General features: G+C 38.9%; 1 protein-coding gene across 6 annotated transcripts in view; it reads left to right on the forward strand.

Annotated features, from left to right (window-relative positions):
- Window positions 1-25,647, forward strand: part of TADA2A (transcriptional adaptor 2A) — a 49,606-nt gene that overhangs the window by 2,483 nt on the left and 21,476 nt on the right. For 4 of the 6 annotated variants that reach the window (XM_023652973.2, XM_014741661.3, XM_070227580.1 and 1 more), the window contains exons 3-8: window positions 6,918-7,024; window positions 8,053-8,112; window positions 16,630-16,721; window positions 18,864-19,021; window positions 20,338-20,426; window positions 21,521-21,593. In XM_023652973.2, coding sequence (XP_023508741.1) covers window positions 6,918-7,024; window positions 8,053-8,112; window positions 16,630-16,721; window positions 18,864-19,021; window positions 20,338-20,426; window positions 21,521-21,593 — 579 coding nt within the window. Of the gene's footprint in view, window positions 1-6,917; window positions 7,025-8,052; window positions 8,229-16,629; window positions 16,722-18,863; window positions 19,022-20,337; window positions 20,427-21,520; window positions 21,594-25,647 lie in introns of all 6 variants that reach the window. The other 2 variants (XM_070227582.1, XM_070227583.1) reach the window with 1 other exon arrangement.

The raw sequence follows: 25,647 nt of genomic DNA on the forward strand, positions 1-25,647 counted from the left end.
CTTTGAAGTTAAAGCTCTGTGAATCTGATTCTAAGGGATTAAGAGTATCAAATCGAAATAAAATGAACCAATATTTATTGATTGCCCACTGAACACATGACACAAACATATTACTCTAGGTCTTATAAGAAAACTAAGCTCAGATGGACCAGGCATAATATGATTAACCTGCAGTTAGGCTTAAAAAAGCAGTTGGATTTTTCATTAGAACCAATAACGTATTTTAGATGCCTTGATAAGAGTCAGTGGTAGAAAAAAGGAAATGCCCCCTCCCCCCTTTTAGATGGAACTTGTGTTCTAAGAGTAAACCACAGTGTAATAATAATGCAGAGAGTGATGGTGTATGTGTGAAATAAATTCAGGCAGCCACAACTATGGAGAAAAAAATATATTGCTTTTTCTCTGATTCTAAAGATAAGACATTTGGCAGAAATAGAAATCTGTTGTTAGGTGTTAGTAGTACCCCAATGGGAAAAATCCGATAGGCACTTTTGGGTGGTGTTTCTTCTTCAGCAATTTCTTAAAAGGGCTTTAATTTATTCTCTCATCACACTCCCTCCATAAAGTTAGGACAGAATGGAGTCTTCAAACACATCTAGTTCAAATCTCTCATTTTACACATAGAGAAAGAACCTAAATGAATTGTCCCAATGCTGGGAATGTAAACTCATATATTTATTTATTTATTTATATTTATAAATAGACATACACACCTGTTTTTTTTTTTTTTTTTTTTTTTTGAGGAAGATTAGCCCTGAGCTAACATCCACTGCCAATCCGCCTCTTTTTTGCAGAGGAAGCCTGACCTTGCGCTAACATCCATTCCCAACTTCCTCTACTTTATATGTGGAATGCTTGCCACCGCATGACCTGACAAGTGGTGTGTAGGTCCACACCCGGGATCTGAACTGGCAAACCACAGGCCACCGAAGTTTACCATGCGAACTTAACAGCTGCGCCTCCAGGCCGGCCCCCATATTTTTTTTTTCAGTCATTTGCGAGTATATCATGGCCTTTTACCTCTAAGTACTTCAGTGCTTATTTCCTAAGAATAGGAATATTCTATTATATAACCTCAGAAAGTTATCAACTTTAGTAAATTCAACATGGATCAAATACTTTTATCTAACCTACCATCCGTATTCCAGTTTTGTCAGCTGTCTCAATAATGTCTTGGTGGTGGTGTTTTCTTTCTAGTACAGGATACAGTTAGAGGTCAGGTCTTAACATTAAGTTGCTCTTTCCCTTTAGTCTCCTTTAAACTGAAACGTCTCCACAGCCTTTGTCTTGAGTGACATTGACACTTTTGAAGAATATAGGCCCTTTCCCCTTCTTTTTCAAGATAGAGGTTTCTCATTTTGAGTTTGTCTGGTCTCCCTCCACCCCTCATTGGTGATGTTAATTTTGAAAACCCAGTCAAGGTGTCCGTTTGAGTTCTCCACTGGATAATTTCTATTTTTTCCCTTGGATATAATAAGCAACCCATAGGGAGACACTTTCAGGCCATAAAATATCTTACTCCTCATTAAAATTTCTCTCTAGGTTTAGCATCCATTGATGATTTTTGCCTGATCTAGTCTTTACTGTAATGGCTGCAAAATGATGATTTTTCCCCCAAATCCAGCACTCTTCACATTTGCTAGTTAGCGTTTAACATTCTACTGTAATCAAGGGACCTCCTGTCTCCCTTATTTGTTAGAAGTATGAACACATGAATTCCTATTTTTTCACTGGTTTATGCTTATTGAACTTAATTATTTCAGTTCTCAGATTGTCCGAGTTTGACCACTGTGGGTCCCTTCAAGCTGGCTCTTACATCTTTGTGACGTATCCCCCATGAGATTTTTGAGCATCTCCTTACTTTTTGGCATCTTACAAGTTCCAGGTGCATCCTGTACCTGCTCTGCCACAGCCCTGGAATCAGCACTTCTCTGAGGAACCCTGGTTCCTTTTGGAGGGAAATGACATTAGAGACCAAGATGTAGTCATTGCTTATTGCTGCTCGTGTGTCGTTGCCTCTTGGCCCTTTTGGCCCACAGAACTAGGAAATATATGTACATATATGCTATATACATACATACCAATATACATACATATTCATATATACATGCATATAGCCATACATATACTTTTTTTTAGAAATTGTGTCTTCACAGTAGTACCTCCAGTTCATCTTCATAGGCTTTTTGTTTGTTTGTTTTCCCCCATTTCTTGTTTGTATGTCCTTTCCTCAGTGCAAACCAGGCTCCCAACATCACATTTACTTATTTGCTCAGTCATCCAGAATTATTTCAGAATTGCTTTGTACATATCACTACATAAAACAGACCTGCTTCAATGAGTTCAGGATTTGTTTGCAAGTCTCCCCTGTATCACCCAAGACTGAAGGTAGATTGTTAAATATTCATAAGTTACCTGGATTGGTTCTTTTTTTTTTTTTTCTTCTTCAGCGTGGTTATAGTATTCTTTTGAAATACGATTGGGTTTATCTGTTCCTTCTGCTTCCAATTTTCCCTTCTCACATTTACTGACTTAATTTTTTTATTTTGTAGAACATAAATGTACTTCCAAAAGTCAAAACCATACCAGAAGATTTATTTGGAGAATTGTCACCCCTTCCTGTATCTCTTCCACTCCATTCCATGCTCCCTCCCCCAGCCCTTTGCAGATGTCCAACTTTATTGTTTTCTAGTTTACGTGTCCTTTATTTCTTTTTGCAAAGATAAGCAAACATATATATATGTTTTTTAAAAATTTTCCTTAATTTCTTACAGGAAAGCCAGCATACTATGTATACTCTTTTGCACTTTGGTCTTTTTCACTTAATAGTAGTTCCTGGAAGTGTTATATTAGTTTATAGAGATTTTCTCATTCTTTTTTATAGTTGCATAGTACTCCATTGTGTGGGTACACCATGGTTCGTTCAACTACATTCCAACGCTTGGACATCTAGGTAGTATTTTGCAATTACAAATAATATTCGAATATGTTCCCATCAGCAATATATGAGACTAGCGATTTCCCCACAGCCTTACTAGGAAAGAAAATTCAAGCTTTTGAATTTTTGCCAGTCTGATGCATGAGAAGTTATATCTCAGTGTAAATTTCTCTCATTATGAGTGAAGTTGAATGTTTTTTTCATATGTTTAAGGGCTAATTTTATATCTTTTTTTCTAATTATCTCTTCATGTCTTTTGCAACAAAATTTTTGGTCTTTTTTTCTCTCAATTTTTAAAAGTTCTTTGTATATTAGGGATGTTAGCCCTTTGTCTCTGATATGTTTCCAAATATTTTCTTCCAGTTTATTTGCTTTTTTACTTTGCTTATGGTGTTTTTTGCCAAAAGAGTTTTTTGTTTATTTTGTTTATGCAGTCAATTTATTAGTCCTTTATTGTCTCTGGATTTTCTTTCTTTTTTTTTTTGGAGGAAGATTAGCCCTGAGCTAACTACTGCCAATCCTCTTCTTTTTGCTGAGGAAGACTGGCCCTGTGCTAACATCCATGCCCATCTTCCTCTACTTTATATGTGGGACGCCTACCGCAGCATGGCGTGCCAAGTAGTACCATGTCCAAACCCGGGATCCAAACTGGTGAACCACTGGCCGCCGAGAAGTGGAACGTGTGCAGTTAACCGCTGCGCCACCAGGCCAGCCCCTGTCTCTGGATTTTGTTTTTTGCGGAAGATTAGCCCTCAGCTAACATCTGCTGCCAGTCCTCCTCTTTTTGCTGACGAAGACTGGCCTTGAGCCAACATTCGTGCCCATCTTCCTCTACTTTATATGTGGGACGCCTACCACAGCATAGCTTGCCAAGCGGTGCCATGTCCGCACCCGGGATCCGAACCAGCAAATCCCAGGTTTCCGAAGCAGAGCCTGAGAACTTAACTGCTGTGCCACCAGGCCGGCCCCCGTCAGCATTGTTTATAATAGTGAAAAATTAGAAACAGTATAAATGCCCACCAGTAGGAAACGTTAGATTAGTTCTCAACCTTATGAGACCTAGTAATTTCTTTTTATTTATTTATCTTTTTTCGGGGGGGAAGATTAGCCCTGAGCTAACATCTGCTGCCAATCCTCCTCTTTTTGCTGAGGAAGACTGGCCCTGAGCCACCATCTGTGCCCGTCTTCCTCCACTTTATATGTGGGATGCCTACTATAGCATGGCTTGCCAATTGGTACCGTGTCCATACATGAGATCCGAAATGGTGAACTCCAGACCACCAAAGTGGAACGTGCAAATTTAACTGCTGCACCACTGGCCAGCCCCTTATATTTTTAAAGCCCCTTTTACTATTTGGAAATGAAATACACAGATAATATAATATATCTACACCCATGATTTAAAAAAATAATAATGCCATAACTATAATACAAAGGACAAATAAAAGCGAAGTAATTTATAATGAAGTAATGCAACTTATGATAAACTAATATGTATTTTCATATGTTTAGACGTGATTACAGTAGAAGACATAATGACTTAAGTAGTCAGATGCTTGCACCCATATGTTGAATCACTGTGCATCTTACAACTACAAATGCAGTGATTCATGTGTGTCGCATTGGTGACTCAGAGAAATTCCACAAGCTTGAACGACTCTTGGTAAAGTTCCGAATGAAACAAGGTGCAATCTCCTCTAGAAGTACGTGCCATTGCCTTCTTGGAAAATTCAATATATATTAAAACTATCAAAAAAACATTTTGTCTTATATGTAATATGGAATTAGGTTCTAGGTCATGTAATTATGAGCAGGTTTTTCACCTACTTGAATGTCTGGTGGGACATTTGAAAGTTGTGCAGGATGCAAGTGAGTTCTTTGTTGTATAAGAATGTCTTGAGTGTTGCAGGGTATCTGGCATTCCTGGTCCCTGCCTGCTAAATGCCAGTAGTGCTCCCGAGTCATTGTGGCAACAAAAAAGCATCTCCTCAGATTTCCAAAATGCCTTCCTAGGGGACAGTTGAAAATCATTAGGTTAGATAATTGATATAATAGAATATTATTCATCCATTAAAAAGAATGAGGAAGATCTATGTATACTGTCAGGAAAGATGTTGACAGTATATGAAGTGAAGTGAAAAAAACAGGCTACAAAACATCATATATACTGTCTTACTTTTGTTAAAACATATATACGTAGATAAACAAAGGCTGGAGATTGAAATGTTAATAGAGGATGACTTATACTTTATACTTTTATTCTCTAAAATTTTTTTTTTTTATTTAAAGGTTGGCACCTGAGCTGACAACTGTTGCCAATCTTCTGGGGGTTTTTTTCCTGCTTTTTCTCCCCAGATACCCCCAGTACATAGTTATATATTTTAGTTGTGGGTCCTTCTAGTTGTGGCAGGTGGGACGCCGCCTCAGCATGGCCTGACGAGCAATGCCATGTCCGCGCCCAGGATCAGAACCAGCGAAACCCTGGGCCGCCACTCGGCCATGGGGCCAGCCCCTAAAATTTTTAGAACTATAAATTGGATTACTTTTACAAAATAATTCTTAAGGGTTTAAAAGCTGTTTTAGTCAGTGGCTGATTTTTTTCCTGAGGAAAGAAAAACAAGCTTTTATCCTTAAATTAAAAAGATAGGAGGAAGAAGATAATTTGGGAAAAATTGGCATCTAGCACTTAATATAAAATAATTTTTGTTCTTCCATGTCAAAATTTAAAATGGGGCAAGTTGGGTAGTTGCTGTTCCATGTATTTATTTTGAAGCTATTGCTAGAAGGATTGTATTTCTTTCCCCTGTCATTTTCCTCCAGGTCTTCATTTAGAAACAAAAAAACAATAATCACCACTTGAAGGAGGGAAAGGTGCCTTGAAGAGTGTTCCTTGGACTTTAGGAAGGAAAATGCTATTACAGAATGTGAGAAATCCTGCCCCAGGCCTAACGGATTAAGTCCCTTCATCTACCTTCGAAGCTTGTGTTTCCTTACACTCCTGCTGTTCATCACAGGAGAACAAGTCTGCTAGGTTGCCCTGGCTCTGGAGAGGCAGAGTTTCGGACAACCAGGAAAACAAATATCTGCATTTTTATGACTTTAGAGAATTTGGATTCTACTCCTTGCCTTAATATTTCAGAGACAATGCTGTGATTCGAACTGGAGGAAGGTCTACTGTGTCCTCTGCTTACCAGGGGAGAAGGGAGGGGGCTTTCCTGGATAACCCAACTTAAATGTAAAGTAGGTATCCAAAGACATATGTTTAAAAGAGGTTGTTTTCCCCCAACTTTTTATTTTGAAAATTTTCAAACTTATAGAAAAGTTTAAAGAACTGCACAGTGATTACTTGTTGCCCACTACGTAGATTCAGCAATTGTTAACATTTTGTCAGATATGCTTAATCTATAAGTAGATATGTGTTGTGTAGATATGTGACATTTTTTTTCCCCTGGAAAAATAAGTTGCAGGTATTATAAAACTTTAGTTAGAAATTGTGTTTGTAAATTTCTCTGCAAGGCCAATATCCATTTAAATGCCTTTGAAGGGGCTGGCCCTGTGGCCGAGTGGTTAGGTTCGCCGTCTCCGCTGCAGGCGGCCCAGTGTTTCGTTGGTTCGAATCCTGGGTGCGCTCATGGCACTGCTCATCAAACCACGCTGAGGCAGCGTCCCACATGCCACAACTAGAAGGACCCACAATGAAGAATATACAACTATGTACTGGGGGGCTTTGGAGAGAAAAAGGAAAAAATAAAATCTTTAAAAAAATAAAAAATAAAAAAATAAATGCCTTTGAAGTAGTAGATACACTATAGGAAGGAACAAAGCTGCCCTGAAATAAAAAGGAACGTAATTTTTGTTTTTTATTTGGAATGAGTTCCTCTTATCTCCGTGAACTTAGTCATCTGCAGATTTTCACCTTCTTGCACTTAAGATAATCATAAGGTGTTTTGAAGCTAGTTTATTTTTCTTTTTGTTGCAGATGATCCCTCTGATAAGCCACCTTGCCGAGGCTGCTCCTCCTACCTCATGGAGCCCTATATCAAGTGTGCTGAATGTGGGCCACCTCCTTTTTTCCTCTGCTTACAGGTAACTCATTAAAGAGAGGCTTGCTTCTCCTAGCCTAGTTTTGTGGATAGAGTAAATTCAGAGATGACTATCAGTTGCTCAGAGGGACCATACCTTATTAAATCTGTTGCTTCCCGTCAATCTTCTATTACATGTTTTGCCAGTAAAATGTTGGGGAACAGAGCAGAAGGATGAGATAGACTGTTTAATATTCCACATCTATATATCAGCCTAATGCTTAACACTGTTCTTGCCAGTAGCTTTAGAGTATTGGGACTACTGGAAACAGAATTGGAGGATTATTCCTTTTGATAGCACCTATGACACTCTTTATTGTCTTTTTGAAGAATGATCTTTTGAGCAGGTGACAAACAAGGGAACAAACCATTTTGGTGGATGATGGCGGTAATAATAATACTAATTATAAGTGTCTACTCTGTGCCAGGCACTATTTTGAATACTTTACATGAATTAACCTTTAAATCATCACTACAACCCTGTGAAGTAAGTATGATTAGTATCCCCATTTCATAGAGGAAACTCAGGCAAAGAGAGGTTAAGTAATTTGCTAAAGGTCACACAGCAAATACCATATTTTATGGGATCCCAGACGCTGTTGATTATAAGAAGCATCCCAATTTCAGAAATGTAAAAATGGCTGATAGAAGTTGTAATATACTATTTATTTTAAGATGAATCCTCATTTCAGAATTTTAAAATAGGAAAAAATGGTATCTTACAATTGCTGAAATGTGATAAATATGGAGCCAGGGTTCACATTTAGGCAGTCTGATTCCAGGGCTTATGCTCTTATCAAAGAAGGAGTTGTCCTAGAAAAAAGTCTTTTTTTAAGGTTGTTTTTTCTCTAGGTGGGCCACTGAAAAGCTGGGATCGTGAATATAACCCCATCCTATTGTGGCTCCTCACAAGATTAAGTGAATTCTTAATAACTCATTACAAGTAGAATACCCCCAAATCATCTTCTGTCTTTTAAGAAAGGATTTTAAAAAGTAGCTTTTTGGTTAACTTAATTTTCCTTTGTTTTGCAGTGTTTCACTCGAGGATTTGAGTACAAGAAACATCAAAGTGATCATACTTACGAAATAATGGTAATGATGAAGTTGCAGGGAATTTCCATTCATTTTTCGAGTATTATACTGGGCATTAGTCTTTTTTTCTTCATCTCCAAGTCTCTGTTTCCCTTTTCTCTCCTCTTCTGAATTAGGTAATTATTATCCAGTAAGCTTTTTAAGGTTTTATGTATCTAACAAGGCATTTAAATCTAAAAATCATTTTATATACTCAGATTTTTGTTTCAAATTAGAAGGAATTTAAAAGAAGTACTTTTTGAGATTTAATGATGTAAGAGTAAGAGGTATGCTACTGTTTAGGTCCATTGATAAACAGAGAGTAAATGTGTTGTTGCTGTGTTTTGGCTAGTGGTATTTTTATGTGGTTCATGTGAGCAGTGGTGAAGTTTATGTCTGGCACTCCATCTCCCTGCCTTGGGGAAACTAGTTACCCCTGAGAGTTAAATTATAAAATGAACATAGAGTGAATGATGTAATACATAAAATCACTTCAAAGAGACAGAGTGGCTTATAGGCCAGAATAAAACTTGGCTGTAATTTGATTGATGTATTTGCCACCTCTAAAGAAGAAACGAGAGGTGGTTGTTGATAGTGTCCTTCCAACTCTAGCCAGAGGAATGGGCGCTTTAATAAATCAAAGTGAATATTTGATCTGCTTGGCAGTTAGAATTACCTTTGTCAGGATAGTTTTCTCAGTTATCAGAGCATAACTCCTAGTTTACCAAGTGGTTTTCTTATATTTGGCCTTCCGTGTAGTTTTTCTTACAGGAAAGAATGCTGGCTAGGCATCTGCTTGACAGTAATAATTTCACATTGTGGATTAGTCCATTGACACTTGTGTTAGTTTTCTATTGCTGCCATAAATTACCAAAAATTAAGTGGCTTCAGACAACACAAATTTATCATGTCACAATCCTGTAGGTCAGAAGACCATTAGGCCCAGCTGGTTTGCTCCAGGTCCCACAAGGCTGTAATGAAGGTGTTGGCCACCCTGAGCTTTTATCTGGAGACCCTAGGGGGATCTGCTTCCGGTCCACTTCCATTATCATTCGGGTTGTTGACAGAATTCACTTCTGCTACTACTGCGTGTAGGACTGGTGCTACTGTTTCCTTATTTGCTGTTGACCAGGGCTTGCTTTCAGCCTCTAGAGGCTCCTGGCCCCCTTTCTCCATATTCAAAGCCAGCAATGGCAGGGAGTCCTTGAGGGGTTATTGATGAAATGCTTGCAGTCTCTCTGACCTCCCTTTCTGCTTCATCTGTCCTTTGCTGAATCTTTCTGACTCTTCTGCCTCTCTTTTTTACTTTTAAAGGTCCATGTGATTACATTGGGCCCACCTGGATAATCCAGGATAATCTGTCTATTTTAACGTCAGTTGATTAGTATCTTAATCCCATCAACAAAGTCCCTTCACAGCAATGTCTAGTTAGTATTTGATTGAATAATCAGGGGGCAGGAATCTTGAGAGAAAAGGGGGACATCTTTAGAATTTCTGCCTACCACAGCACTGTAGTGTATCTACTTCAGTCTCTTAAAAGTTTAGAAAGGGGGCCGGTCCAGTGGTGCAGCGGTTAAGTTTGCACCTTCCGCTTCGGCAGCCTGGGGTTTGCCTGTTCGGATCCTGGGTGCAAACCTACACACTGCTTGTCAAGCCATGCTGTGGTAGGCATCCCACATATAAAAAGTAGAGGAAGATGGGCATGGATGTTAGCTCAGGCCCAGTCTTCCTCAGCAAAAAGAGGAGGATTGGTGGCAGATGTTAGCTCAGGGCTAATCTTCCTCAAAAAAAGAGAAAGTTTAGAAAAGGTGAATCATCATCTCTGAGTCTGACTATTTGTGGAGTCCTGTTTAAGATGAGTTTCTGGGCCTTTAATCCTGAGAGTCAGTTACTGGTCCATAATGAATTAAGCAAAGAAATGCTCCTTAGTAAGAGTTCTTGGCAGCCAACTGGCTAGCCTTCCCCTACCTCTTTCTAAACGCCTTCAGTCTTCTAAATAGTTTCTTCACTAATTATAAGACTTGGAATAGACTTTTTTATATTAGCCTGGGTTTTAGAGCAGTTATAGCTTCATAGCAAAATTGAGTAGAAAGGAGAGATTTTCCTTATTTCCTGACCTGACAAATGTATAGCCTCTCCCATTATCAACATCCCCCACCAGAGTGGCACATTTGTCATAGTTGATGAAGCTACACTGACACCTCATTATCACACAAAGTCCATAGTTCACATTTTAGAGTTCACTGTTAGTGTTGTACATTCTATGGGTTTGTATAAATATATAATGTCATGTATCCGCCATTATAGTGTAGGAGTTGTTTCATGGCCCTAAAAAGCCTCTGTGCTCTGCCTCTTCATCCCCCTACTCCCACCCCAAGCCCTGGCAACCACTGATCTTTTTTACAGTCTCCGTAGTTTTGCCTTTTGTAGAATGCCATATAGTTGGAATCATGTAGCCTTTTCAGATTGGCTTTTTTCACTTAGTGATATGTATTTAAGTTTCTTCCATATGTTTTCATAGCTTGATAGCTCATTTCTTTTTTGCACTGGATAATGTTCCATGATCTGTGTGTATCACAGTTTGTTTATCCATCCATCTACTGAAAGATGTCTTAGTTGCTTCCAAGTTTTGACAGTTATGAATAAAGTTGCTGTAAACATCCATGTGCAGGTTTTTGTGTGGAAAGGTTTTCAACTCCTTTGGGTTAAGACCAAGGAATGTGATTTCTGGATCACATGGTAAGAGTATGTTTCGTTTTGTAAGAAACTGACAAACTGTCTTCCAAAGTGGCTGTACCATTCATTCTGCATTCCCACCAGTGATGAATGCAAGTTCCTGTTGCTCCGCATCTTCACCAGCATTTGTTGTTGTCAGTGTTCTAGATTTTGTCTATTAGAATAGATATATAGTGGTATCTTGTTGTTTTAATTGGCATTTCTCTGGTAACTTGATGTGGATCATCCTTTCCTATAAATAAATTTTCCCCCTTTTGTTAGTTGCCAAATGACTGAAGGGTTGGGAGAGTGTGGTCAAAGTGGCTATGGCTTTGAGTTCATTTCACCAGGTTATCAGATCTTCAGAAAAGTGGTTTATTCTTTCCCAAATTCACACAAGAATGCTCAGAACCAGAATACAAATTTATTCATTTGAATTGTGAGAATAATTCCTTCAAGGATAATTCAGTATAAGTTGAGTAGATTGATGGTTATCCACTGTAGGAAAGCTGACCATGAGCTCTCTTTAGCTGTTCTGAGCACCATGCCTTCTGCATAATGGTGAAGGCACTGACTAAGTTTCATTCCACGTCTACTTAATTCTTCTGATTACATCATTCTTTTCTCATGTACTCAACACCCGTACAAACACATGTCGGAATTCTGTCCTTTACTTTGGGGAGCCTTTAGAGGTTACTAATACTCCTTTTTTTCTGCCAGTCTTATCTATTCCCAGACAAGGGAAAGAAGAATCTTTCTTGTGTAGGAATGATGATCAAATTTTGGCTTTTACACATGAAGCCACTAAAAACTTGATTTTTTTTTTTTTTGCATATGAAAACTTTAAATGGTTTTCAGTACTTTTGTCATCTCACAGTGCTGTATTTTTGGAAGTTACTCATGCTGTGGTGGGTGGTGCATTAATCAAGATTTCTGAGTTCTATGCCTATTTTTGTCTTATAATTCTTAGAACGTTGAACAAGTTAAGGCACCTTTTCTGCCACACCCTTTAACCAGTGATTCTTTTTTTTTTTGAGGGAGATTAGCCCTGAGCTAACATCTGCTGCCAATCCTCCTCTTTTTGCTGAGGAAGACTGGCCCTGAGCTAACATCCATGCCCATCTTCCCCTACTTTATATGTGGGGCGCCTACCACAGCATGGCTTGCCAATTGGTGCCGTGTCCGCACCCGGGATCCGAACCGGCGAACCCTGGGCCACCAAAGCAGAATGTGTGCACTTAACTGCTGTGCCACTGAGCCGACCCCATATACCAGTGATTATTAAACTTTAGTGCATCAGAATCACCTGGGGCTTCTTAAAATTATAAATTCCTAGACCCTGCTGTTAGAGATTCTGATTTAGTAGGGCTGAGATTGGGTTCGGGAATTGAATAACATTGATTCATCCTTAAGAAAAACTGCCTTATGCCCATTTATTTATTTTTTGGTATAGAAAGTCTTTCTCATTTATCTCACAGTAAAGTTGGTGAGGGCTAATTAATATTCCAAAATACAGTTTTTGAAATAACATAGGCTCTTCAACTATGAGTTGTCTTATTTAAGTATATTAATGGTACTTGCTAGATTGAGTGATGATTGTGAATTTAGCATAGACTGTGAAATTTCTCTCTTAGATCTCATAGTACCTCATGTGCTAGATGTATTCATAATATGTGCTCAGATAAAAATGTATTGCTTATTAGTATTGTAATCTCACAAATCATCACAGAGATTTTCTGTCATTAACAAAAGATGTAACAATTTCTGAATGCCTGTGTAATCTGAAGACCTTGTGTCACTTTTTTTTTTAATTTATAGAAAATTTTAGACATACACTAAAATAGAAGGAATGGTGCTTCAGTTATCTATTGCTACCTAACAGCTACCTCAAAACTTCTTGGTTTAAAGATATTTTTATTTTTCCTCTTTCTCCCCAAAGCCGCCTGGTACATAGTTGTGTATTTTTAGTTGTGGTTCCTTCTCGTTGTAGCATGTGGGAGGCCACCTCAGCATGGCTTGATGAGCGGTGCCATGTCCGCGCCCAGGATTCAAACTGGCGAAACCCTAGGCCGCTGAAGCAGAGCGTGCGAACTTAACCACTCAGCCACAGGGCCGGCCCCAACTTCTTGGTTTAAAATAACCATTTTATTATCTCCCACAGTTTTGTGGGTCAGGAATTCAGGTTGGGCACAGGGACAGTGGCTTTCGATTTCATGAGATGTGCTGGGGCTGGAAGTCCAAGGGCCTTTTTTCACACTCTTGGCACCTCAGGATGGCTTGAATTGATTGGAAGTTAGCTGGAACATCTTAACTGCCAGAGGCCCTGGTTCTTCTCCAGGTAGCCTTGAGACCTCTCCTTCATGTGGCTTCTCCACATGGTCTTTCCAGCAAAGAGGCTAGATTTCTTGCATGGTGGTTCAGGGCTCCCAAGAGCACAAAAGTGGAAGCTGCCAGGCCTTCTTAACCAAGTCACAGATGTAGCCCATATTGAATGGCAAGGGATTACACAGGATGTGAATTCTAGGAGTTCATTGGAGGCCACCATTGTAACCAGCTACCACACATAGTATAATGAATTGCCATATACCTGTCACTAGCTCTGAAAATTATCAACTCATAGCCTATCTTGTTTCATCTAACCTTCTATCTCTCCAGACTATTTTGAAGCAAATCTCTCAGACGTTATATCATTTCATCTGTAAATATATATATTTTTTAAGATTTTATTTTTCCTTTTTCTCTCAAAGCCCCCCAGTACATAGTTGTGTATTTTCAGTTGGGAGTCCTTCTAGTTGTGGCATGTGGGATGCCGCCTCAGCATGGCTTGATGAGCAGTGCCATGTCTGCGCCCAGGATTCGACCCAGCTAAACCCTGGGCGGCTGAAGCAGAGTGCACGAACTTAATCACTCGGCCATGGGGCTGGCCCCTCATGTGTAAATATTTTATTAGATCTCTCTCTAAAATTAATTCGAATCACTTTTCACATTTCCCTAATCATCTTGATGTGGATTAAGGCTGCCCCAGGTAGAGAAGCCCAAGGTGACCTGGCCTACATGCCAAACTATATGACGCGGTGGATTTTTATGGTATGAATTAGGGCTGCCCCAGGGAGAGAAGCCCAGGGCATCCTCACCTACATGCCGATCTATTTGACCAGATTCGTGTCTAAAGTTATATGACCGCACAATAACTGGACCCCATCTGCACTGAAATCATTTAATGACTTTTTACATCATCTTTTCTTTTCCCAGTAAAAATAAGTCACATACCCATGCCTTATAAAATTAACCCTAACCCTCAACTCAGGGCAGCAGCAGGAGCTCTGACTGCCCATGGGTCCTGTCCCCATGCTATTCCATACTATTCTCTAAATAAAAGAGCACTACTGCCAGACCTTGAGGGTCCAAGAAATCTTTCTTTCGACTCTTCGGCTCGCCGTCCCCGCATCAATCTCATGAAAGCTTTTTTAAAAATCTCTGCTCCCTTCTCACCCTTGAGACAATCACTCTTCTGATTTTTATCAACATAGATCACTTTTGCACATTCTAGAACTGCATATATATGGATTCATACTGTATGTACTCTGGTTTGTTTTTCTCATTCAGCATGTTTTTGAGATTTATTCATGTTTGTTCATAGTAGTTCATTCCTTTTGTTACTGAGTAATATTCCATGGTATGAATATAACGCAGTTTATTTATCCTTTCTCCTGTTGATGGACAGCTGGGCTTTGCCTAGTTTTTGGCTATTATGAATAAAGCTGCTATGAACATTCTCGTATGAGGCTTTCTGGTAGACATATATTTTCATTTTTCTTGGATAAATAGTAGTGGAATTGCTCAGTCATAGAATACATAATTATTTAACTTTTAAGAAACTGTCAGAAAGTTTCCTAATTAGATTGTATCATTTTACACCTCCCCAGCAATGTATGAGAGTTCTGATTGCTTCAGATGCTTGTCAATTTTTGATAGTTTCTTCATTTTAGCTGTTCTAATGGGTATCCTGAGTGTGTAGTGGTATCATAAAACTTTTTTTCTTTAAATTTTATAGTTTGTTCTAATTGGGATACAGATAACATCCAAACATTCCAATGGTTGCCTCTTATGTATTTTCTATTCTGTGAGTTCTCCCTCCCTCTCCCTTCCTCCCTTTCCTCTCTCTTTCTCTCATTTCTTATAGTTTGATTTTTAAAAACCTAGGTAGTTTGTCTTACAGATCTTAGTACAGTCTGGATTTTGCTGATTTACATGTTCCTTGGTCTTCTGTGTTTCCTATAAATTGGTAGTTACATATAGTGGCTACATCAGATTCATTTATGATCATTGTTTAGGTCTGTTCATCAGGGATTGCAAAATAGTTATCTTTTAATTATATCACTCCTTTTAATTTATGAGTTAAAATAATTCTATAAAAAGAAACTTTTCATCCTTATTTTTGTGGCCACCCTGTGGTAAAGTTTGTACAGGAAAGGCGGGATAAATACCTGGTTATTTCCCTTTATTTACTAGTTATGAAAATATGAGTTGGTTCCCTGGCATCCTCTAGATGTTTATAGTTTTTGATGTGTTTCAGTCCTTTGCAGTTATTATACTTATTAATACTCAAAATGTTCCATTTTTGGTTTGTGGGGGCCTCTATAAGTTGGCCTCTGAATCCTTTTGACATGACCCTTACAGTCTTTAGAGAGCTTCTTTGCTTTCCAGTATGACAAAATGTTCCAGTCTCGTCTTGTGCATTTCCTGACCCAAACCTGGAATCAGCTTTTCCTTCAAGGAGTCTTGGTTCCTTTAGTGGGAAATAGTATTTAGAGACTGCATACTGGCTGCTAGAAGTGTTCATTGCTACTGGACTGGTCATTATTTCCAGACCTTTTTATTGAACAGTTTTAGGAAATTATTCTTTTAAGACAAAATACATCCTGAGTTCATACTGAAACTTTCAATTCAAATACAAGGCTACAAGGTTTTTACATAATCTCGTAGATCTTACTTCTATATCTTTTTTTTCCCAAGCCAAAAATCTCACTGCCCAGTGATGCCAACACACTTACTTACTTGCTTTACCCCATAACACATCCACATAGCATAATCTCAGAATCACTATGCTAACACTACTGAAAACAATTTAAGATCTTTTTTTGGCAGTTCCTTTTACTTTTAAGGTATATTCCGCTAGTGATATATAGTCAGATTACTGTGTTTTAAAGTCACTTGGGATAGCTTCTTTCTGTGTGATTATGCCTTAAAATTAATTTGTGGGTTCATTTGGTACTTTTGCATTTGATTCTTATGATCTTGAAATTTAATAATTAATGTACAGTATTTATGTATTCAAAGTCAAATCTACAAAATAAGAAATATCCAAAGAGGTCTGGCTTCTATCCCTGTCCTTTTTAAACTATTTTTTCCCTCCCTCCCCCATAGGTAACCTTTTTTTTTTAATGTATGGTTTATTCTTCCATTTTAAAAAACGCAAATACACACATTTGTATTCGCCTCTTTCTTAGCTAAATGGGAACATACTATAATGTTTATCTCTACTTTTGTGATATGTTTAAAAATATATATATATTTCTGCATGAGTTACATGGCATTTATGGCTGATAATATTTATTGGAGACTCTTGTAGTTAATGGTAGAAATAGGAATGGGAGTAGGACAATAGGTAGGAGTACGAGTGGGACAACTAATTAGAATGTACTTTAGGTACTTCTCAATACTATGAAAATGATGGTCATTTGACTATAAATTAGTATTACATTTGAGGTTGCTGGGTTCCATTTCTATACCTGTTCTTAGGCAAAATTTTTTCCTCATTAGACCTCAGATTTTCCTGTTCTTGACCCCAGCTGGACTGCTCAAGAAGAAATGGCCCTTTTAGAAGCTGTGATGGACTGTGGCTTTGGAAATTGGTAAGAGCTTGGTGTTAAAGGTTGTCCTGCCTTAGTGGGCTCAGAGAATGTGCTGTTGAAGTGTAAAGGAGGAGCCTTAGAAAGAGGAGTCTGGGGGCCATGTGTGGCTTTTCTGTTGCCCTGTGACTTAGAGACAAGTCCTTTTCCCCTCTGCAGATTATTTTCCTGGGCTGAAATGCCTCGCAGGGCTGTGGGTTGTTTAGTGATTCATGACTGGGCAGCTCTAAAAGGCCACTTTGGATTTATCAACATGGAGAAGGTTGGTTATTCTTTTCTGAAAGGTGGGGAAGTTTAGACTTACTAGTCGTTGCCCCTGTCTGATTTTATGAATTTTTCTTGGCTATAGATGCCCTCGTCATTTAAGTGAGTCAGATGTTAGGGAGCTGGCCATAGCTTACCTGAGATTCCAGTTTGACAGACTTCCTATTTGCATTCCCTGTTTTCAGCTTGTGGATTCCTGCCTTAGTCCAAGCTTGGCAGAATTAAACAGTACTCATTGCTGTTACCCTAGGAGGCAACACCACTTAATACTAATAACAGCACTTTTGTTTTTGCCTTTTGGGAGTACTTTCACACTGATGATTTAATTTTGTGAACTCCACAGCAGAGGCATTATTAAATATATTTTGTTCACAAAGAATCTGAAGGGAGTTAAAATGATCTCTCATGATCACATAGCTTATTAGTGAAGGGCTCTTAACTAGGTCTTCCCTGTCCTGACTTTCTAGTATATACAGTCTATCCGGATATTAATAACATGTACTGTGCTGCCTCTCTTATGTCCAGGCCCTGAAGGAGACTTGAGTTTAGTTCACATTTTGCTTGTATTCATTCGTTCAGCATTTATTAAGCATCAAACTATTGTGTGCTATGGGGAATGCCAAAAAAGATAGAAAAATTGATCACCCGTGAGGAGCTTGCTAGTCGTCTTTGGCTTTTTTGGTTTTTCATTTTTTGCTTTCCATTCTAATGCTCTAAAATGGGCTAATCCTCCCTGTCCCCCTTCCCTCTTAACAAAGACCACAAAACAGACTATTATTTTTCTATCTACTGTGGGTGAGGTGCTAAGCTTGTTGGTGAGGGTGCTAGAATTATGATATGTATCCTACCTTCAAGAAGCTTATAGTCTAGTAGGGGAATCAAAATATACAGAGAGATGATCGAAGTACAAAGCAGAGCATAGTAATGCTTTAGAAGAAGGACAGATGAAGTACTATGAAAGAGAGAGGTTGAGAAGGGACTTGGAGGGGTTTCACCTCTACCTCTCTACCATATGGGCTAGGAGTCGGGTCTCGAGTACAAGTTCTGGCTTTGTGAGTTATGTGCTTTGCGTTCTTGAGCAAGTTTCTTCTTTTTTTTTTTTTTAGATTTTATTTTTTCCTTTTTCTCCCCAAAGCCCCCCAGTACATAGTTGTATATTCTTCGTTGTGGGTCCTTCTAGTTGTAGCATGTGGGACGCTGCCTCAGCGTGGTTTGATGAGCAGTGCCGTGTCCGTGCCCAGGATTCGAACCAACGAAACACTGGGCCGCCTGCAGCGGAGCGCACAGACTTAACCACTCGGCCACGGGGCCAGCCCCATGAGCAAGTTTCTTAGTCTCTTTGGGCCTGATTATTTTATCTGTGAAATCAAGATAGGAAATACACCACATGGTTAATACTAGGATTAACTTAAATTATGTTATGAATGTTTGTAGTTTAGTACTTGGCCTATTGCAGGAACTCCAGTAAAGAAACACTTGTTCATGTGAAGTGTTTTGTAAACTATAAGACACGCAAATATAAAACTATACTTATGTACATTTTGAATGTTCTGAAGTGGCTTACTATTTATAGCAATTCTTTTCCTGGGGAGGGAAATTTACAGATTTGCTAGTGATCCTCCTTGGTGGAAAGGAAAGGGCTTTTTAGATATTGCTTCTATATCTTGGAACAGCAAGATTTGGAACATCAGATTATATCAATGCTAGACTTATATTTGTGTCATTGTTCTTTTGACGTCTCCATGATAATCAGTTTGGAAGTATCAAATTCCAGACATTATGTGGACAGGACTTGACATATGGAAAGAACAAACGATGCTTTGACCATTGTTTATAAATGAAAGCACTACTTCCTTCTCTTTTTTCCTCACACTCCTATAGGCAGGATGTAGCCAATCAGATGTGCACCAAGACAAAGGAAGAGTGTGAGAAGCACTATATGAAGCATTTCATCAATAACCCTCTGTTTGCATCTACCCTGTTGAATCTGAAACAAGCAGAGGAGGCAAAAACTGCTGACACAGCCATTCCATTTCACTGTAAGTTCCTTCCTGTGTTGGTAAGAGATACTTAGTGCATCCTTGGGCCCTGTTGCTGTAGTAGATAAACAGTAGTTTGGTGATCTGGACAGCTAAAGAGCTTATGGGAGTTAGGAGGAGTTGGCATGGCAGTTATTGAGAGTCAGGGCCATAATGGGGCAAAAAGATAATGTATTTCAGAGGTCAGTTCTATAATGGATATCAGGATGCCTGGATCAAGTGTGTAGTTCCACCTACTCTGAGGCTCTTGAACATATCAGTTAACTTTAAGCTTGCTTCCTTGGGACGAGATGTCCAAAATGAACCAAGCTTTCCATGCTCTTGTGAGTACAAGCCTTTTTATAACCCCTTTGGAGGGTTTCTGACTGTAGATGTTAGTTATTTAAGAGAGTGCAGTATTGGACTTGGTGTTAATCATCCCAGTATTAAGTCCAAGAAGCAATTTGTTATTTTTGTTCACTTGGTTGTGGTAGTAATAGCAAGCCTTTTTTTTACATCTTATGTGGCTGAGGGACTCATGGGTCTTCTAACAAAACATAATGAGAACCATGATGAATTATAAATGACATCGCTCGTGAATGACTCCCAGAGCACAAGTAATGAGATATGAATGTTTTCCTCCCCCACCCCATTCCTCACATTCTCTAGAAACAGTTTCACTAAATCAAAGCCTGATGATACCTCCTATCTGAGTAGCACTTTGGATGTTAGTGCCTTGTTCTCAAATCAGTTAGATCATTTCTTCCTCATAGCCACCCGGTGAGACAGGCAGAGCAAGTGCTTTGTTTTAAACACGAGGAAGCTGAGATTCAGAAAGGTTAAGTAATTTGTTCAAGGTGATGGGACTAGTGGATGTTAGAACTGGAACTCAATTCCAGCTAACTTTCAATTCCAGTGTTTTTTTTGCCTCTCAGTTAGGTGATATTTGTAAGTTGAGGTTGGTCCTAAGGGGTCAGGGAGCTGAAACAGACAGGGTTATGTTATCACAGAGAGGTACTTATGTTCTGTAATATTAATGGAAGGATCCTTGGTTTTCTCTCATGTTAGAAAAGCAAAAATCAGAGGAAATTTCTCCATATTTGTTTAGAAGATTCCCAAAGTCTTAGTATCCTTTTAAAGAAATCAATGTGTTTCCATAATACTTTATCTTTTTCACTTTTCCATTTATAAAAATCTTTTGAATTTTATTTATTCTCTCAGACACAGTCTTTCTCCAAACAAAAATATTTCAGAGTATAAATGAGAGCTATTTCTGTGTCAGTTTTTTCATGCTCATATTTTATTAAGTAACTAAGAAAAACCCTAAATTCTTCCAGCTGCAGATGACCCTCCCCGACCTACCTTCGACTCCTTGCTTTCTCGGGACATGGCAGGATACATGCCAGCTCGAGCAGATTTCATTGAGGTAGGAGAAACTTGTTTTTGTTTTGGATATTTCTCTTACTCATAGATTCCGTACCCCTAAAAAGAGATTTTCAAAGCACTATAATTTGGAGGGCCTTATTTAGGCAGCTACATTTTCTTCTATTTGAGTACCTTTTCTCATTTGTAAACATTTTCACGTGGAGAATAGTAAAAGTTCTTCAGACCAAGAACCTATTTCTTAAGTTGCGTTGGTGTTGGTTCCCACTTCGTTAGTAGGTCTGGGGTTTCTGTAGTCTGGTTCACATGCCACACCTTGGGAGTTTCAAGGTTGTACTATATCGGGGGTTGGCAGACTTTTTCTATTAAGGGCCAGGTAGTAAATGTTTTATGTTTTGTAGACCATAAAGTCTCCGTTGCAACTAAACTTTGTCATTACTGTGCAAAAGCAGCATAGGTAATACATAAACAGGTGAGGATGCCTGTGCTTCGATAAAACTTTATTTACAAAAACAGGCAGGAGACTGAATTTAGTCCATAGGCTGTAGTTTGCTGCCCCCCATACTGTAGTCACAGGTATATAAAGAATGATGAATCTGTATAAAAGCTGTGTTCCTCATTCAGCCATGGAGTTAAAAGCCATGCGACTAGTCGCAAGTATCGATTTATCATCTAATCCACAATTACTGTGCTTCTGAAGGTAATTTGAATGTTTAGCAAACTACAAATAATTTTGCTAGCCACGCCCAGGTCAACATTTTGTTCATGGCAGCTGACATTGTAGAGTTACCCCATGGACACGATGCAGACGGTTTTTTTACCTAAATACTTGAAGGCCTAGTCAGAGTTAGATTTTCTTGGGTTGCATTATATGAACAGATAACTTTTAATTTTTAGAACAATAGGTTTTGCTTCATTCCTAGACTCATAACTTACTCCTTTTTTGCTGTCATTACTGCCTGAAAGCCTCTGAGACTTTTCCCATGACTTATTTGTGGCAGTATCCTGGCCTTGTACCCCATTCAGTACTTTTGACAAGTGTTTTTGTATTTTCTGTTTGCTTCTAAAGCATGGCTACTATAAAGGCATTACTCAAAGCTGATGGGTTTGGGGTGGGAATTTTTTTTCCCCTAACAGGAATTTGACAATTATGCAGAATGGGACTTGAGAGACATCGATTTTGTTGAAGATGACTCGGACATTTTACATGGTAACATTTTATTTTAGCAAATGTTTTTATTGAGTGCAAACTGTGTGATGACACTGTGTTGGGTACTAGGAATATAGGATGAATAAAACATGTCCCTTGCCCTTATGGGACTCAAAATCTAGTGGTTAAGTTGCTGAACTTACACTGTTGTTGGGTTTTGACTACAATGAAAAATAACATTTGTGATGATGGTGAGAATGTTGATCACGTAATGGTAGTTGGCAATATCCCATCCCTCGGACTGTGTGATCTTTCTCTTGACCAAGGTAAGCCTACACTGAGGTAATTGGTTAAATGGCCCTCACTACCTCCTTAGAAGAAAGGGAATCAGTGTGAAGACCTTGGGACTTTAGCAACTGCTGATACTAGATGTTCACTATAATTTGTTACCCTGAATTTCCCATAGCAGGGAAAAAGAATGGAAGTTCTTCAAGGGTTTTTGGAGCAAGATTGGGATTTTCTTATTTTTCAGAACTGTTGAATTTTTAGCACTTCTGAATTCTCATCTAAATTTAGCCCTGTAGGGATTTATGTCAATTCTTTTGTTATAATGTAATTGGTTAATGCCAACAGGGCTCTTCAAGTGGACAGTTCGACTTTCATTGAATCTCTTTTTTTCCTGTCTTTCCATTTTCAGTGAACTACGTATTTAAAATGATCCCCAGTCTTCTTTCATTTTAGTCCATAATTGAATATGATGCAGTAGATGAATAATGCTCCCTTGCATTCCATATTCCCCAAACAGCATCTTCATTGTTTCTCTTAAATCTTTATCCCAGGCAGGAAAGGCAAGTGGAATCCTTCTTGAATTATAAATCAATTTTTCATGTTGTGTTAATTGGTACTTTGTCACTAGAAGGGGAATTTGATTCTTCTCTCTAGAGAAGCTCTGTCTAGGTATTCATTACATCAGAACTGGGACCAAGAAAGAGTCATAAAAGTTTTACCTTCAGAATTTTTTCTCTACGTGTATCTTGAGCCATTTTCTTTGCAAAATTTCATTCCTCTTATCTTCTCCCACACAGCTTTAAGGAAAGTCAAAGTGACGCAGGTTGAACTAAAAGAGGAAAGCTTGAAAGCAAACTACTTTAGCATTCACTAGATCTATTGTATTTGTTCAGTCTTCCATGTCAATCTCTTCTTTTCAACCCCGGTTATCATCTTTTCTCACCTCTCTGTTGTTCCCTTGAAGGTAGTGTGCAGTTGGCTGTTCAGTATTTCTTCTCAGACACACCAGTTTTAATTAAAATGGTATTGTTTCCTGGCTTGTGTCCTTCTTATCCAGAATGCAAAAAAAGCAGCTTCACAAATATCCTTTTAGATACTGTTAATAAGTGCCGAACTTTTAAAAGTCAGAATGTAGTGTCAGTAATGGCTCGACCATGTAAGGGACTTGCTGAATCACTTCTTTAGGCCCTAATCCAAGGTCTTCATTCTTAAGCCTCAACATTATTAAGAAAACTGTAGTAATGGTTCGTACTTCATTTCACGCTTCATTCTTTGTAGATGCAGGATTTCTTCTGGTACATTTGTGGTCCTTTAAGTGGTGGCAAAAGGAAAAAAATCAGAAAGAAGCAGTTGACTGATTAGCAATTTTTATTTCAGTTACCATTTCAAACCTATAATGACTTTAGTTATTTGTGCTCTTCTTACGATTTCTACAACCTTGTAAGTCATTTGATTCTAGTTTATTTGAACTAGAACTGAAGTGTCAGTTATTGATTGTTATACGTAAGTAGCTTTAATAGAATGTAAGTAATAATCCTTCTCTCGCCTTTCCCTTCCTGTCTAGTAGCAAACTGTAAGATGTTTAGATGGGTGCTTTTTAAAAGGTGTAATGTTTTAAAGAGATTTGGCAGCACTAGATTTCAAAGGGATGACTTGCTGGTGCCACAAAGGGGATGTTTTGTTTATGGCTGTGAGTTCTTATATAGCTCCTCTGGTTGCATGACCTACTGTCCACTGGGGCATATTGCCCCTGACCTGAGCAGTTTCTCCCAGAGCACTTAGTGAAGGGGATTAAGATCCCAAGGAGACTCAGGAAGGAATGAGAAGGAGTTTCCTAAGCACACCTAGAACAGAGAGAGGGCATGTATTTTATGCAAAACAGGACGCTGATTCAACCTCAGGCTTGCTTCTGACTCACTGTGTCATCTTGGGCAAGTCCTTGGAATCTTGCTTGCTGTTTCTTTGTGTCCCGTGCCATAAAGAAGGGATAACACTGGTTAGTCAGAGAGTGTGAATGTCTCTAATGAAAGATGGTACATAATTCAGATTGGTGTTATTACCATTCCATTATACCATCATACTCTTAATATTACTAAGCATTAATAACATTCCTTTTATGTTCCCTCATTTATGGTGAGGTTCCCTCACTTATGCTACTAGAAGGAAGCAAACTGTTTGGCTGGGTTCTCTATTCTATCCTAGGACATCTAGAAGATCGGCTGATGCCACCAACCCTTTTTCCTCACCCAAAGACTTTTGCTATGATTCACGGAATTTGTCTAATAAAATGGGTTTGGATGGTAATTATAGAAGCCTGGGACACAATGGAGGGATAATTAATTGCATTCTAACCATACCAGAAGGCTTTCAGAATGGGCTCAAAAAGGATACTGCAAGTGAAACAGTGCCTGAGGAAGAAAATAAGGAAGTTCTGGGATCCCATATAATCCTCATATGTTATTGAAATTGCAGAAATTATTGGTTCATAAAGAGATTCAGAAGACTCATAACCTGGCACTCTCCTGTGTCATGGTATGTTGTGGGATCTCAGTGCAGATGCATAGTGTAGTTCTCTTTTCCTGAGGAGACATCACTTCCCAACTACTTTTGTTTGGGAAAATCTCTTCTAAATTTGTGGATTCCTCTTTCCCAGAGTTTCATGGGTTCTAAAACCCTGGGTGCAGCACCTTCCCATCATTGCCGTCCCATAACCCAGGCAAGCAGGAGGCATTATGAGCTTCTTCCTATATGTTGGGTCTGTGTTTTCAGAGCTTTTCAGGGTAGCACAGTGAAACAGTTTACTCTCCCTCTGTTTGGAAAGCTAATTTCAGCAAAATTTCTTGGCCAGGCATGGATACTCCCCCTTTAAAAATTTTCTTTAGGGGCTGGCCCTATGGCCAGTTGGTTAAGTTTTGCGTGATCCGCTTCGGAGGCCCAGGGTTTCGCCGGTTCGGATCCTGGGCTCAGACACGGCACCGCTCATCAGGCCACGTTGAGGTGGCATCCCACATGCCACAACTAGAGGGACCCACAACTAGAATATGCAACTATGGACTGGGGGGATTTGGGGAGAAAAAGCAGGAGAAAAAAAAACGATTGGCAACAATTGTTAGCTCAGGTGCCAATCTGTAAAAAATAAATAAATAAAAATAAAGTTTTTTAAATTTTTTAAAATTTTTATTTCTTTGGCCCATATTGTCAGCCTGTAGATCCTTTAACAGTTTAGTAGGTCAGAGGTCCACTTGCCTACCTGTTGGCAATGCCCTTCCCTTTATAGTGATTTGGCTGTATTCTGCTTTGGAAATTTTAGACATAAATGTTATTAATAATAGCTAATGGGGCTAGCCCAGTGGCTCAGTGGTTAAGTTCGCACGTTCTGCTTCGGCGGCCCAGGGTTCACTGGTCCAGATCCAGGGTGCGGACGTGGCACAGCTTGGCAAGCCATGCTGTGGCAGGTGTCCCATGTATAAAGTAGAGTAAGATGGGCATGGATGTTAGCTCAGGGCCAGTCTTCCTCAGCAAAAAGAGGAGGATTGGCAGCAGATGTTAGCTCAGGGCTGATCTGCCTCAAAAAAATGATAATAGTAAAATAATAGCTAATACATATAGCACTTACTGTTTGCCAGGTACCGTTCTAAGCCCTTCACACATGTGAATTCATTTAATCCTCACAAAACTCTGTGAATTGGGCCTTATTATTATTATCTCCATTTTATAAATGAAGAAATTGAGGAATGGAAATATCAAGTAACTTGCCTGAGGTCGTGTAACCTGCGAGTGGCAGAACCATCTCCAGAGTCTGTGCTCTTAATACTGTGCTGCACTT

The sequence above is a fragment of the Equus caballus genome, chromosome 11, assembly GCF_041296265.1.
Source record: "Equus caballus isolate H_3958 breed thoroughbred chromosome 11, TB-T2T, whole genome shotgun sequence".
Classification (NCBI taxonomy): Eukaryota; Metazoa; Chordata; class Mammalia; order Perissodactyla; family Equidae; genus Equus; species Equus caballus.